General features: G+C 48.5%; 1 protein-coding gene across 2 annotated transcripts in view; it reads left to right on the top strand.

Annotated features, from left to right (window-relative positions):
- Cracr2a (calcium release activated channel regulator 2A) overlaps positions 1–15,787 on the top strand; it is a 109,783-nt gene that overhangs the window by 34,616 nt on the left and 59,380 nt on the right. For both annotated transcript variants that reach the window (XM_075982682.1, XM_075982681.1), the window contains 4 exons: positions 6,721–6,970; positions 10,799–10,910; positions 11,997–12,162; positions 14,529–14,675. In XM_075982682.1, coding sequence (XP_075838797.1) covers positions 6,755–6,970; positions 10,799–10,910; positions 11,997–12,162; positions 14,529–14,675 — 641 coding nt within the window. In that variant the 5' untranslated portion in view covers positions 6,721–6,754. The remainder of the gene's footprint in view (positions 1–6,720; positions 6,971–10,798; positions 10,911–11,996; positions 12,163–14,528; positions 14,676–15,787) is intronic.

Genomic DNA, 15,787 nt, shown 5'->3' with positions numbered 1-15,787 from the left:
GACCCATCCCTACTAGAGCCAACTCACTCCAAGGGATGAGCACCAACCTCTTCCCCACGCCTGCCCCTACAAATTCCATCACTTTTCAGTAGAATTTCAGCATGTGAAATGTTGGGGAAGAAACCACATCCAAACCGTATGGATGCTCTTGGGTTCAGTTTTACACCTGGGCATAAAATTAGCAATTGCAAGGCTGGAGAGATGCTAATCTGTTAAAAGCACTTGCTGTCCTTTCTGAGAACCAGAGCTCAGCTCCCAGCATCCACATCTGGCAGCTCATGACTCCCTATAATTCCACCTGCAGGGTTTCAGGTGCCTTTTTCTGGCCTAAGTAGGCACCTGCCCCCCCCCCTCTCTCTCTCTCTCTCACACACACACACACACACACACACACACACACAAACACACAAACAAAAGAAAGTTTTAAAAAAGTAGTAATTACCTACTCTGCTATGCTGATTATATACCAAGTATTGTATCAATACACATAATTCTTTGCAGCAGCTCTGCAAAGTTTCATAGCCCGATTTTACAGAGAGAGAGAAACTGAGATGTTAAAGAGGACCTAAGTTGGAATCCGTAGTCTGCCACTAAAATGACTACTTAAGCTCCCAGAAGCAGGATTTTGAGATGCCGCTCTGAACCTGGTGCTGACAGGGCAAACCAAATTAAATGGAAGTTCCTCTAATGGTGTTATTTGCCCATTTTGATGATCTCCATGACAACCGGCTTTTCTTAAGCATTTGTTAATACCTTCTGATTCAAAAGTTGGATAAATGAGAGCTGCCTGACAAGGTAGTTAATCATTGTGCCGTAGATGGTGGGGAAAGAACCGGCCCTGTGCAAGCTGCCCTAGCACGTCCAGATGTGAGTCATGGCACATACCCACTGTCTCCTACCTCACCCATAAATAAGCAGATAAATGTAACAAAAACCAGGCAAATGACCCAAGCCAGAGTTAAATTTCTCTGTAATGTAATTCATGGTGAATTATTGAGGAACAATAATAATTGCTCATTTTGGGGTAGCACCTTGAGAGGTTTCATCATATACACACGTGGTTCTCCTCACGTCCTCTGTCCCTTTATTTGTGACTCATTCCCTTGCCATAGTGTAAACTCGCCAAGGAAACAGCAACTCTTAAATTCCTCTATCCATCTTCCATGGCACCTCCTGCCTACCTTAATGATGTCTGCATCGGAAGAGAAGCATAAAGACTTCCTCGAGAAACAATTGTGGTATCATGATACAAAAGAAAACCTTTGAGAACTCAGACCTGGGATTTGAAAGCATAGGGCTGAAAGAAGATTACTGAAGATTGGGGGCTTAGAAAGGAAGATCTGGAGTTAGGAGAATTTAGGAGCATGGGTTCTGTAGAAAATATGCAAAATGCACCTAAGTGCTGAGGCAGGAGAGTGGCCCTGGCATGGGGTTGCAGAAGCCTAGCCCAAGAGGAATTTTTACATGTGGGTGTTTTTGAGAGGGAATATGCCCAGGAGAGTCCAGTAAGAGGGTAGGGGGCAGGCTGCAAAGGGGAAGAAGCCAAAGCAAGAACTGGGTCAAGGATCCAGGCTCTGGTCCTGCCAAGTGCTTGGGAGTACAGCCCACAACTCAACCTTTGCCCTCTCTGAGACAAGGGTACTGACCCTTCACCCTCACACACAGCTCGGTCACCGGTTGAAAGCTATTAAGAAGCATTGAGGAAAGTTATGGGCATTTTTGGCCTCACCTCTGTGGACCAGAAGCCTGAGTCGGCTCTATAAGAAGCACAGGTGCAGGCAATGAGAAGCGAGAGCACCCGGGAGCCCGGCAATGGTGTACAAATGTTTCAGAGTGTCTGAGTGCCATCAATCACGGCGCGTCCGTTCCTATTGCCAGGGTCAGCTCCACCACACTGATGTAAATCGCTGCAAAACCATGGCCGTATGCAGGGTGCTCATCTATGAAGCAGAGACTGTGTGCCTTTTCTTGTTTACATCTCAGCATGTTTGCAAAAATCAAAAGACAGGGCATGTAGAATCCTGTTGACAAGATGTTATGCAAAGCCAGGAGCTGAGAGCGCCTTTCCCTCGCCGACCTGAAGTCTGTATTAGCACTCTCTGAGGTCCTTGTCTCCCAGGCATCCGAGCTGACAGCCTTTGAACAGATCTTGTTCACATTAGAAAGAAAGCGGCCACTCTTCTCATGTTGATAAATTTTGCAGCAGTTTTTCTCGTATATACCAGCCGCCTTGACACATCTAATTAAGCAGCAGTTAGCTTACCGGGACTGCGCTTGGCTTTGATGTGCTCATCAGCGCTGGGGAGGAAGTATGGGGAAGCTAATCATAATAGGACTTAGCTCTTATAAAATGCCTTTTATCTTCAAAGTGGTTTACAACCACTAATTATTAGAGGAATTAGGATGAATAGCAACCATCTTGGTGAGACCTGAAGCCATTAGCCAGGGCTTTTAATGTATCTTCTAATAGATCAGGACAGTGTGGTGGTGGTGGTGGGGTGTTTAATATCAGCTGTCCGAACCTGGAAGACTTATTTCACAGAGGTAATGCAGCTGTTCCCTGTCTCCCTGGAGGCTAGAACATGGAAATTGGACCTAATTTGAGGAGAAAGGATGCTCACTGGAGGATTGCATAAGCTACAGCAGGTTGCCAGAGGGAAGACAGTCTTTATCTATGGTGTCTGCACACACCTGACCCTTTTGAAGGCTTGTCCCCTTCCTGGTGGGCTGGTGTGGTGAGGCTACTTCACTATGTTCCATCCAGCTAACAGTCCATGTTAGATTAATGAACCTTGTTTTTTTTTTTCTTCTTCATGTGCTTGCTCACTTTCCCCCTTCCTCTTACTCCTGAGAGAGAGGGGAAGAAATGAAAGCTCATGAAGATATATGTGACTGCATGAGAAACTGAAACATGAGAATCATTCCTCCCATAGTCTTGGGCATGTGAACACGTGCTACCAGGTGGTGGCGTTGTTTGGGAGGTTTAGGAAGAGCAGCCTTGCAAGAGGAAGTACGTCACTTAGAGATTAAGAAGCCTTCACTATTTCCTCTCTCTCTCTCTCTCTCTCTCTCTCTCTCTCTCTCTCCCCCCTCGTGCTTGTGGTTCAAAATCTGAGCTCTCAGCATCTCACTCCAGCTACCAGCCCTGTGTCTTGCTATCTTGTCTTCTTACCATGGTGGGTTCCTATCCCTCTGAAACCGTAAGTAAAACTAAACTCTCCGTTCTGTAAGTTGCCTTGGTCATGGCATTTTACCCAGGAACAGAAAAAAGTTACTAATTGATATGATATTATATATATATATATATATATATATATATATATATATATATATATGGCTTGCTGAAATATACCGAGGTGAAGGAAGCCAGCTGGATTTCAACAACAACAATAGTTGTAATAGTGGTAATGATAATACCCCAATAACAATAGTGGCAATGATAAAAGGTAGTTTGCCCAAGGACAGCTGAGGAAGATGCTGTTTTATTATGGGAAAGAGATCAGCTTGTCAAATCCCCCAAACAAATGTTACCCCCCATGTAGCAAATCTCTTCTGTCTTGATGATAATGTTTATTCCCAGCTCTGCCTGCCCTGTCTCCTGCATTTTACAGATGGGAAAAGGAATCCTGAAGATGTCACCTAACTCTTTTAGTGTTACACAGCTAGGCAGTGACAGAGGCAGGATTTGAACCTGGGCAACTTGGCTTTTCCCATTCTGCTGTGCCACCTCCCAGAAGCTCAGGTGTGAGGGTCCTTTCACCCTTTGTTCTCTCCCCAGCACAAAAGCAGGGTGGCTGTATGCTCAGTCTGTTGTTTGGCAAGAATTGTCTACTTTCAGCCCCGCTGACTCTGAGCGAGTCATTGTGAACTTAGGGTCCCACTACACAGGGGTTCTCTTACCACTGAAACCTGGATAGTTGAAGAGATTTGAATGGCTCCCAGGGACACTTTGGGACTTTGATCTCCTAACTGCCTGCTGCAGAAGGGATTCAAGGGGAATCTGTGTGACTTAGTGGCCGCCTTCAAGTGGGCAGCAGGTAAAGCGGGGAGAGAAGTAGCAGCTGAAGTCCAGATTAAGGGAGAAATTCCCTTTAAACCCTCAGGAGGGATCTAGGTTTGATCTACAAACTTTCTGATTGCACACTCAAGCTGCCGGAATTACTCTGGATAACTGGGAAGTCTTCCTAGGAATATTTGAAGACTGGATAATTTGCATCTGCATGTAAAGTCTTTTATGGAATTATCCCAGAGGAAAAGAGTGGTTTAGAAACTCAGTCACAGGCAGGAACAAAGAGTGTTCAGTCGAGAGATTCATCTCAGTGATAGGGTGTGCTTAGCATGGCATGGTCCTGGGTTTGGTTGAGAGAAAAGAGAGAAAGAGGGATGGATGGAGGGAGGGAGGGAGGAGGGTGGAACTCAGTTTGGCTTTTTTTTTTTGTGGCTGTAATGTCTTTTGAGCTAGTGAAAATCTTTTAAGTAAAAAATGAAAATATATTACTATTGTGTATGCACGTGTGTGTACAAGTGCCAGCATATGAGTGTAAAGGTCAGAGGGCAGGTTTATGGAGTCATTTCTCCCCTTCTACCTTTACCTGGGTCCTGGGGATTGAACTGGGCTCACCAGACTTGCGTGGCAAGTGCATTTACCCACTGAGCCATCTCACCAGCCTCTCTAACAGCAAATCTTGAAGACAGGAATCCTGTCTATCCCCAAGGTTAAGGCTTCCTTGGGCATTCTCAGGTGGGAGATAGCTGAGCCCAGGACAGGGATTCCACTTTACTTGGAGATGGAAGCAGTTTTGCTTCCACTATTTTATCCCCCACTGCCCTTGGAAGACCCACACAAGCTGTGCAAAGATTTCAAGTCAATCCAGGGGCCTCAGGAGCTCTGCCCTTCTTCTATGTGCTTAGGTAGCAATCTCAACCTTGGGTTCGAATATTAAATATCTTGCATGTCAGAGATTCATTACAATTCACAACAGTAGCAGAATTGCAGTTAGGAAGTAGCAACAAAATAATTTCATGACTAGGAGTCACCCCAACATGAGGAACTTATAATGACACAGAATTAGATAGATTGAGAACCACTGGTGTAGGGTTTGCTTAGCTCCCTGCGCAGTCTGGAAGTTTCCACAGGGAAATTGCTTAATTTTAGCCATTTTTCTCCTTGACAGAATTGAATATCCAAGGAAAAATCAGGGTTCTGGATTAAATACAATATACCGGTGGCTAGTGGTCCAGAGAATCAGCTACTGTACCCGAGGACCCAGGTTCCATTCCCAGCACCCACATGCCAGCTCACAACCATCTGTAACTTCAGGACTCGGGGAATCAGATGCCCTCTTCTGGCCTCTATGAGCACTGCACACATGTGATGTACAGAACACACATGCAGACAAAACAGCCTGAAACATAAAATTATATATTCATATACATATGCAATAGACTAGGCTATAATGTTTAGGCCTGGGTAGACAGAAAGTGGTAGTGGCTCCAACATAGCAACAACTGATTATCTTCCTCCTCCTTCTCAATACACTCATTGGGTTATTGACATACAGTAAGCTGCATGACTTTGAAGTCTATAGCCTGATAAATTTTGACATAGATTTGTATGCGTATACACACATACGTACATTCATACATGTGTATGGTGTGTGTATGCATGAATGCAGCCAGTCTTCCCTTTGTGGAGGCTTTACATCCAGCTAACCATGGGTGTGCACTGAGCAGGTGTAAGCTGTTTTCTCTAGACTATACAGCGTAAGAAGTGTGTGCACAGCGCTTACACTGTAGCAGACATTATACACTTTCTCTAGATGGCATGTGGTAGGAGGCAGGTGCAGTGATGCATATCTGTGACCCCAGTGCATGGAAGATGGAGGCATGAGGATCACAAATAGGAGGTCAGCTTGGGTTACACCGTGAGGGCCTGTTTCTAAATAAACAAATAAAATATACGGCGGGCTATGCCTAAGTTCTGTGTAAATACAATCCATTTTGTGTAAGGAGCTGGAACACTTGCAGATTTCTGAGCAGAGTGAGGAATCTGAAGCAATCCGTCAGGGATACTGAGAGGCTGGTATGGATCAATGAGTAAGTTAGTAGATCTGTGAATCTACTGTGGCTTCACATGCCACTCAGGAAATGACGACAGGGATCATATCCATTCGTGTCTCAGCTCGCCTCGTTCTCATTCCTCCTCACTCTGTATCTCCTTCCTGCCATGGTTGTTTCCATTTTCCATAGTAAGCTTGGGCAACTGGAAACGAACTTATGTAAACAGGACCACGTGGCACATATCAGTCCTTGGCTTCTTGTGTTTGTGTGATCAGTTTGAAATGTATCCATTTTGTTACTCACTCCGTGTTTGTGCAGGGTAGCTACTGTTGTGTTCACATACACACTACAGTTTGTGTGTCCATTCATCTCCTTCCGTGTTGTGTGGCTATTTAAATTTGGAGCATAGAGGGCGCCCTCTAGCCCGTCTCCTCTCAGTCTCCATGTATTCCTTCCCTTCTCTCATTTGACAGACTGGATGATTGATCAGCCATCCCTGCAAACCACACTGGTCCTGAGCCCGGTAATTGAGAGCTGGTTGCTAAGAGATGCCAGCAACGCCAATGACCAGATCTGGACACAGTTTCTCTCCCTTCCTGCTCTTCTTCTGTCTTGTTCCACCCTAGTCACTCCCTTCTGTTCCCCATCTCTGCTGCTCAGGTTCTGAAAATCCACAAGGAAATCCACAGGTCTGATGGCCACCCCCGAGGGGAGGGCAGACTCCAGCTCCCAGATGTCAGGCTATGGGTGGCAGGAACGTGGAGCCTGCCTGGAGCAGATGGACCGCCCAGAGAGGTTGGAGGTGGAGGAGCAGATGCCAGTCCAGAGTGTCATGCGGAGGAAGGCACAGGAATTCTTCCAGACATGTGACGCCGAGGGCAAGGGCTTCATCGCCAGGACGGACATGCAGGTGAGAGGGGTTTCCACCTCGAGCTTCACATGAGATCCCTGCCAGAGTTCTTTCCAGAAAAGGTCTTAACTCTGGAACCGCCGCCAGTGTGTACTGTGCGGGGAAACCTGGTCTGTTTAGTCAATGGCCCTTACCTGCTGTTGGGCTGTTTTCCTTCCCTGACTCCACCCCGAGGCTGTTGGACCTGGTGGTAGTCACGTGATGGATTTACTATACCACAGGAGTCCCAGGATGTGGCTCTGTAGTAATAGGAGCAGTGGGCTGCTTCCGGCCGCCCTGGCTCCTGCATGGCTAGCTTATGCCCGAAATAATTACACAGAAACTGTATTCTTTTAAACACTGCCTGGCCCATTAGTTCCAGCCTCTTATTGGCTAGCTCTTACATATTGATCTAACCCTTTTCTAATATTCTGTGTAGCACCATGAGCTGGCTTACCAGGAAAGATCTTAACCTGCGTCTGTCTGGAGCAGGAGAATCATGGCGACTGCCTGACTCAGCTTCTTTCTCCCAGCATTCTGTTCTGTTTACTCCGCCTATCTAAATTCTACCCTATCAGAGGGCCAAGCAGTTTCTTTATTAATTAACCAATGAAAGCAACAGATAGACAGATGACCCACCTCCATCAGTGGCTCAGCTGGTAGAGTACTTGTCTAGCTGCCGCTGATGAAGCCCCAAGTTTAATCTCCAGTACCACATAAACTTACATAGATGGGGTGTGGTGGCACACACCTGTACACCCAGCTACTTAGGAGGTGGAGGCAGGACTGTTCAAAGCCAGTGAGTGACTCTGTGAGATCTTTTCTCAAAAATAAAATTAAAGAAATATAGGATGTAGTTAAATAGTAGAGCACTTACCTAGTACCTCAAAGGCTGTGGGTTCAAGGCCCAGTACTGAAAATAAAATGGTCATTTTTGAAATGATCTTTAAGTTTTATATAATTCCTTCTGTGTCACCATGACTTCCTTTTTTTTTTCTCTAGCCACTTCAAAACGTAAAAGCCACCCTTACTTCACTGACCATACAAAACTAGGCAATTGTAGGTTTAGCGTTAGGAGTATCGTGCATAGGATGTTCCTACCTTGTTCCCTGTCCTCTTGTCCCTTCAACAGCTCCTGAGAATGAAATGGCCCACTGCAGGCCCTATGGTACCAACCATCCTACTATACTAAAGCCAAGCACATCACAGTCTGTCCTGGGGCAGAGACTGATATAGCCTCAGCTCTCCCGATGGTGCTCAGAATAGCTGAGCTATGCATGCCACAGGCAGGAAACAGCTCTGCTCAGACTGCTGGGGCTACCCAAAGGAAGAGGGTGCAGTGCGTGCACTTCTGGCCTTAAAGATGGCTCTCCTCCAGCTTCCTCTCCAATGCGAGTGCCACTTGAACAGAGGTAAAACTGTGTAGCCACGTGCTTGAGGAAGGTGGCTGAGCCTGAGTCTGAAGGCCCCTCCCTGGTTCACACCATCTGCAAATTTAATATGGCACCTGTGTGTTCACGTGCGCACAGACAGGTTCAAAGGGTGAAAGGCCACTTGAGGGTCTGCTAACCTTGGATGTCCTTCCTTATCCTTTCCAGCTAAAGTATGATGGAAGCTATCAATTTTCTGCCAGGCCCAGGAACCAGAAGCTCACTAGGTAGGGAGGAAATCCAATCCCAAAGAAAGTGTTGGGATCCAGCTGTGATGGGAGTTGGGGAAGTTTCAGCCTACCTCCAGGGGGAATGTCTTTCATTTCCAAAGGAGCCAGTAAGCTTCCTACTTACAAATCCAACACTCTCCCACCCTGAATTCTTCCCTGTGGTTCCTCCACAGCTGGTTTATGGACTGCCGATGTCTGCTGTGCTGTTGAGTTTCTAGAGTCCTTGCATTCACTTTCCCTCTCCTTCCTTTCTTGAAAAACCCCATTCATATTTAATTCAGTTCTTCGAAATGGCTTTCCCGTTAGCCTCTCTTCCCACTTGGTAATGTGTACCAAACGCCACCGTTAATGCACAGACCCACCAAATGATGCTCTATGGCTCAGCAGCTAAAAGACTGTGAGCCAAGCACCCCCTCCAGGTGTGTCATGGGCTGTCACACCTGCCGATTTCAGCTGTCCACATGTGCGTCCGCTTTCCCTCCTCCAAAGCCCTGTGCATGCCGGCTAAGGCTGTCAGTCACTGGCAAAGGAGGCGTTTGTGCAGCTGGCCCTTGGGTTCCTGAGGAGGAGGGCCAGCTGAGAGGTAACGAAGTCCCTTGGGACTCCTCACTTGGAGATGGGTCTTTAGGTAGAGGAGGACGCTTGCTTTGGCCTGGGGCCATTTCACACCAGACAGACAGATGCCAGAGGGAAGTGTCAACAGCTCAGCTGCCTCATTCCCCGGGCTGTCAGTGGGTGCAGGCTCTGAACCTCCAAGGCCCTCGCCACTGACCTACCTCCACCAGCTGGATCCACAGCCTCCTAGAATACCATCGGCTGAGGGTCTAAGCATTCAATTCCACGAACTTGTGGGGGACATTTCACATTCAAATCAGAGTGGGACACCGTGTGTGTGTGTGTGGGGGTGTCACTTGAAGTTAGGAGGGGCCTTATCCAGCATTTTCAGCGCCAAAGAACCAAATAAGTCCACAACTACTTAGAAGAGTAGCGCTGGGGTCCTGGGGCAGAAGGCCTCCATCAAGGAAGACCCACATAATGCGGGAGGTAGCATGACTCAGGAAAGGGGGTACCTGTAAGGAAATTTCCTAATGCGAGCTCTCTGCCCACGCAAAAATCGCAATCAAGCCAAATCACAACAAGCCATGTTAAAAAAAAATATCCAGGTTTAATGAGATTCCTGTGCTCTCAGGTGGCCCAGAGGGGAAACCCAGAAGCTACTAACTCAACCCCAGGGGTGGGAGGCAGCCACAAGAAAACTTTCCTGGGAAGTAGTTTAAACACACTGAGGGAGTGGTCAATGAGGGAGTGGTCAAGATTTTGGCAGGCTCGCCTTGACCCTTCTCCAGGGAGGGGTCAAAGCTTGGTGGGCACAGAGATTGGGACCTCCAAAGATGGAGGCCAGAGACCGGGGCTACAGTACCCAGAGGAAAAGATCAGGATGCACACGATGCACACAGTGGCTCCATGGGCCTCTCCCTCTCCCTGTCCTTTCCATTTATTTATTTATTTATTTAGTTAGTTAGTTAGTTAGTTAGTTATGTGCTGAGGGTCAAACCTAGGGCCTTGTGCAGGCCTACATCCTCAGCCAGTTTCTCACTTTTGATTTTGAAACACGGTCTCGCCAAGTTATCCAGGCTGTCTTTGAACTTGGCATCCTCCTGTCTCAACCTCCGGAGTAGCTAGGATTACAGGCCTATGCCGCTAGGCCTCCCCCCCCCCCTTGGATCGAGTGGTTTCCAGATGCCGGGTGTTGTGTCTCTGGCTTCCAATCTGTGGTCTCACTTTCCTTCAGAACACCACATCCTCTAGGAATCTACCTAGAGCTGTCCAGTCCTGGACAGCATTGGTCCTCAGCAGTGCTCCGAGTGCCGGCTTCGAAGGCAGACCTGGATTTGATTTCTTGACTGTATGACCCTAGGGCTAGCAATTCACCTTTAAACTTCATCTTTAAAATGGGAATACTGATATCTACCCCAAAGGGGTATCATGAGAATTAAATGTAAATAGATGCATAGGTTTCTTTATAAATCATGTAGAAAATTGTCTGATGTATTGGTTGGCACCCAACAGAGGGTCTCTTCATTAATATGGAAGGGAGGACAATGTTTGAGACTTTTGCAGGCTTGAGCCATGCTCTGGGCCCCCATGGTCATCAGCATGCTGACTAGTGTGGTCTGGATTGCTTTCAGAGGCTACATCAGGAGCTACCCCTAAGTCTGGAAGAGCTGGAGCACGTGTTTGATGCCCTGGATGCTGACGGCAATGGCTTTCTAACCCCAGAGGAGTTCACCACTGGATTCAGTAAGTTCTGCTGGCTGATGGGCACCCAAGGCTGGCAGCCTCCCTGTAGCTGTGTAACATATATTCCTGTTCCCTCCACCTCTTTTAGACTTTGCCTCTGGAGCTTTTCAGCTCTTTCTTTGGGGGTGTAGAGCCAGAGGTCGAGGGGAGTAGATTATGGGGTTCTTTGTACATGCCCACCTTGGCTGTTCATACCATGGCAACCTCTGTGCCCATCGACGGTCATTGCCATGGTCCCCACATGGGAGCTCAGGCAGGTATGGCATCAGCAGGAAGCTGTGCCAGATTTTCTCCCCCATCTTTCCTGCCTTGATAGACAAAATAAGCAGCAAACGTGTGTGACAACAGGATAGCTCAGCCCGAGTCCAGCTGAGAGGTGGTGGCTCTCAGAAGTTTCTAGGTTTGAATAGCACAGTCATTCTCAAGGTCACCAGCAGGAAAGAGAACTAAGGTCTGGGAGCATGATAAAGAATTCAGATCCTGCCAGTTTCTCCATCTCTCTGCCTCCTGCAAAGGGCCATGTAATTTCCCTAAACAAATCAGGTGCTTTTCCTGATCTCCAGGAGCTCTTTGTTGACTTGAGAGGATGGGACACACTGCTGTCATGCCAGCCATCGTGACTATATGTGTGTGGTGGTGCTGATGGTGGGGATGGCAAGGCAGACCTCTGGGGAGTGATGGGGAACGACCTTACTGCTTAATGTGGCTACAGGAAAAGACATGCTGTTCTTCCTCTTTGGTGGCAGTACTTGGGATTGAACCCAGGACCTTGGTTATGCTGGGCAAATGTTCTACCCCCGAACTACATCCTTCAGAGACACATGCTCTCCATCTGACTTTTGGAGATCAGCGGAGGAGCCAGCCTACTTCCCAGGCACTGTCTCCAGGCTCTGGCATCTCTGTCAGAATGCAAATGGAAGATCAGAGGGAACAATCTCTAGATGTGGTGCCCCATGGATCTTTGCTATTGAGGGACCCCCTTCTGCTCTCCAGGGCAATCCTTGCATGCATTTTGGGAAAAGAGGAAGCCAAGTCCTCCCTGAGCTGAGGATATCAGATTCAAGTCCTTGCTCTTTACTCTCCCAGGTCACTTCTTCTTCAGTCAAAATACCCAAAGTGAGGAGGAAGCTGACAAGCAGATGGAGAAGGTGTATCAGTCTAGGGGTGAGGATGTGGAAGGCATGGACCACGATGAGGAAGCACAGTTCCAGATGCTGATGGATAGACTTGGAGCCCAGAAGGTTTTGGAAGAGTAAGTCTATGCTGGGCCCTGTCCATTCCTGCTTACCTCTCTCCCACGCTCTCCACTGTCCTCACTTCCTGCTGTCTACTGCCATCACTGCAGGCCTTGGGTCTGCTCCCCTTGCAAAGGGTGCCCTGCATCATAGATGGCACAGGTGTGTGTTCATGCAGGATGGGGATGCTTTAATGATTGGAGCGTCATGCCCTCAGGAAGAGAAGGGCCCAGGGGGGAAAGCGATCCAGCAAGGTCAGCGGAGAAGTGTCCTGCTTGTAATAGACCAGTCTAATGTCAGAGGTGAGGAAGGCTGACAAAGGTGTGTTCCAGGCAGGAAGGATCCAGGAAGAGGCCCAGGAGAGAGTGTGACTGGTGGAGGAGGATGAGTAGGAAGGTGGGCTGTGAACAACCCAGGATGATGCTCAGGATACAGAAGGCGGGGACCTAGGCAGACATTTGGGGAGCTCATCAGTCAGACTCCCAACTCAGCTTCATGTCAGACAAAAGGCCAGAGCCCAGGTATCACTGCCAGGGACTCCATAAGATCCTCCTGCTGCAAGAAGAGGAGAGAGAGGGCACTGCCAAGAGCCGGTCACCATCACGAAGGGCAGGGACTGTCAGCCACCTTCCTGAAGGACTTTCAAGACAGTGTTCACTAGATGTCACACTGAGGACCACGTCAAATGCCTGTGTAGAACTAAGATAAAATGATACATCTGAAAGACTGTTCCTAGATTGGCCTCTAACGGCCAACAGAGAAGACAGTGGCAGTCCTCATTCCCACTGCCATGGGTTCATCGGTAGCCCGAGGGGCCTGTTCAGGATGGCATAACCACAAACAAAGAGCATAGCAGCTGGGCATGGCTTCAGAGCTGTCTGTTGCTCAATAGAGAGCTTGTGAGTTGTTCTAGGAGAAGCAGAGGGGCGGACTGGTGGGCCTCCTTGGACCACTCTAACCTATACGCCTGGTTGTCCCACAAGAGGTAGCGCACAGAAGTGGGCATCCAGACACACAGCTGTTCTTGGAGGTCTGGTGGAATGATTTTGCCCATTAGTGAGCTATGACTTTTTATCACAAGTTGAGAGTTTTAGCCTCTGTTCATTTCTTTCTTTTTTCTGTGGCCTGATGGTGATAGCATAAAGGAAGGAAGATTCAATTTTCCTGACAACTTCAGAGGAGGTCAGTTCAGCATGGCAGGGAAGGCACAGATGAAGGACTGATGGATAGATAGGTGGATGGGTGACCGAATGGTCTCAATGAATAGGCAGACGTTTGAGTGGGCTAGAAGTAAGAAAGGATGGAAATGAAGGACAAAGTGGAGGAAGAAGAGAAGGAAGGGGGTGACAGGTGATGACCATTCCCTAACGGGAAGTGGATTCAGTCAGCAGTAATTGTTTCTCTTGGTTACAGAGGGTCATATCTGTGCCCTGAGAACACTACTGTCATGGCCCGACCCAGCATCACTTCCGAGCAAGGCTTCTGAATACAGTGTTTACAATGGCCTGAAGGATTTTCTCCTTTATCTTGGGAGTGCCTGGCCCTGTTCTCTGATCATATTGGCTTTAGGATTCAATGGGGGATGAGTCAGATTTGTGCTGCGTGTACTGCAATCACAGCTGTAGGTACTAGGTGCAGAGAGGGAGAGGGAGACCCACACCTGGAGCTCTCCACATCCACCGCTTGGTGACAAGGTCGCCATGGCCTGTCTCTCTGTTGCTCTTCTAGGTGAGTACTCACTGCAGATGCCTGATTGCGGGTGATTCTCGTGACCTGTGACTCCGCACCTCTTCCCTGCACACCGCAGAGTCTGACTTCCCACTTGTCTGTCTGTGTCTCTGCCTCCTTCAGACTGGCTCTTCCCCATCCTTTCCCCTGCCAGTCTCTCCCAGTGCCACCAGACCCCAGTGGGATGCTGTGTATTCACCTCCTTCCCTAACTGGGATAATTACATTCTACCACCCATAAGACAGCACATCCATCTCTCAGCAGTGAGGACATCCTTCCCAGGGGGGATGGCCCCTCTCCGGCTCTCTGTGTTGACTCTACCCAACTACCTCCAGTGTCCTCTCACTCTTGCGATGCTGGCCAGGACATTGCCATGCATTCTCAGTGTGGTCAGTCCATCATGACCCTCACAGGGGAAGGAAGTGTCGCAGTGAGAGAGCACCATGGTCCGAGCATGCCCCTCCTGTCTCCCAGGTCATAGTGAGGCTGGAGGGAGGCGGTGTACAGCGAACACTGTGCCATCAACTCTCGCTGTTGCTATTTCTAAGGAGATGTGGGTGTGTTTCCAGCTGTTCATTCACCTGTCGGGAGTCCCCATACTTCCCAGAGACCCACCCTTACCCACTCCCTGTTGCGGTGTCTCCTTCCCTCACAGTGAAAGTGACGTCAGGCAACTGTGGCTGCAGCTGAAGAAGGATGAACCTCACCTGCTGGCCAACTTCGAAGACCTACTCACCACGATCTTTGCTCAGCTCCAGGAAGCCCACGAGCAGAAGACTGAACTGGAGTATACCCTCAGAAAGTAGGTGCCCATCTCGGCCCAGGTGGGGTGTGCCCTTCTTCCTTTGGGCTCGTTATAGAGTGTTTATTTGTCACTGTCTCCCAAGGAGGGTCAACGTGCTATTGCCAGAATGGTCTATCTGCTTTCCAGTCCCAGCTCACCCTTAGTAAGCACCTTCTGTTTGTTGGAAGCCTTTCTAAATATTTTATGCGCATTATCCCATTTGCTAGGGATTATCCACTGTTATTATTTTTGCTGAAGCATGCATGAGCAGCCCACATGTGGCGATTCTGTTGAACTTGTCCATATTGGGTTTTATGGTCTGAGTTTGATGAGAATGACTGACCAGGTCTTCCTTACCTGTAAGACAGACGTGGTAGCAGTCCCCATCTCACAGAGCTGGATGTGCCAATGGGATCACACTGTGAATGTCAAAGGAGTAATAGCTGTTGTTCGCTGTATCTCGGTCAGTTTGGGAATTCGTCTGGCTGAAAGAGAGAGTTTGAGCTTTGGCATAATAGTGAAGCGTATTCCCAATGTGGCATTGCTAAGCCATACATTGACGTGATGTCCGTGAGCTTTGCGTGTATACCTGAGAGGAAGGGGCTGGCAGCCAGGACATCTGAAGCAATTCTTGCAGGGCTTGGCAACTAGCTGGCTCTTGTCCTCTTTGAACCTCTGTTTGCACATCTGGAAAGCCAGGGGCACGGATTAGTTTCCTTCCTGACCCCAGCAGCACTGATGGCTTGGCTGAGTAGAGCCATAGTGAAGACGGGAGGCCCCTCTCATACAGGGAGGTGGTCATTTTGTTCTTTAAGGAGAGCAATTGCTTCCTGAATTGAGGGTAGCTGGCCTGCCTGGCCCCTGCTCTCAGAGAGAGGCCTTCTCTGCTGCTCCCACTCCTGAGAGGCAACTCCTGCCGTGCTGCAGAGCCTCTTAGCTGCATATTTGAGAGTGGCCGCAGGAAGTACTCAGGCCCTAATTTAGTAATTGCTTTTAACATTCTTGAGATGAAAGTCAAGGGCACTCTTGGCCATGTGTTCAAATCCATCTCATCCCCTTCTTAGCCATCCTCTGTCTAATAGCCCTGCTGGCTGAGGCTGATTGTGGCCAGTTCCCAGGTTTGGGGGTGG

This window comes from Microtus pennsylvanicus, chromosome 8 (genome assembly GCF_037038515.1).
Source record: "Microtus pennsylvanicus isolate mMicPen1 chromosome 8, mMicPen1.hap1, whole genome shotgun sequence".
Taxonomy (NCBI): domain Eukaryota; kingdom Metazoa; phylum Chordata; class Mammalia; order Rodentia; family Cricetidae; genus Microtus; species Microtus pennsylvanicus.
This window is presented reverse-complemented; position numbering and strand designations above follow the sequence as displayed.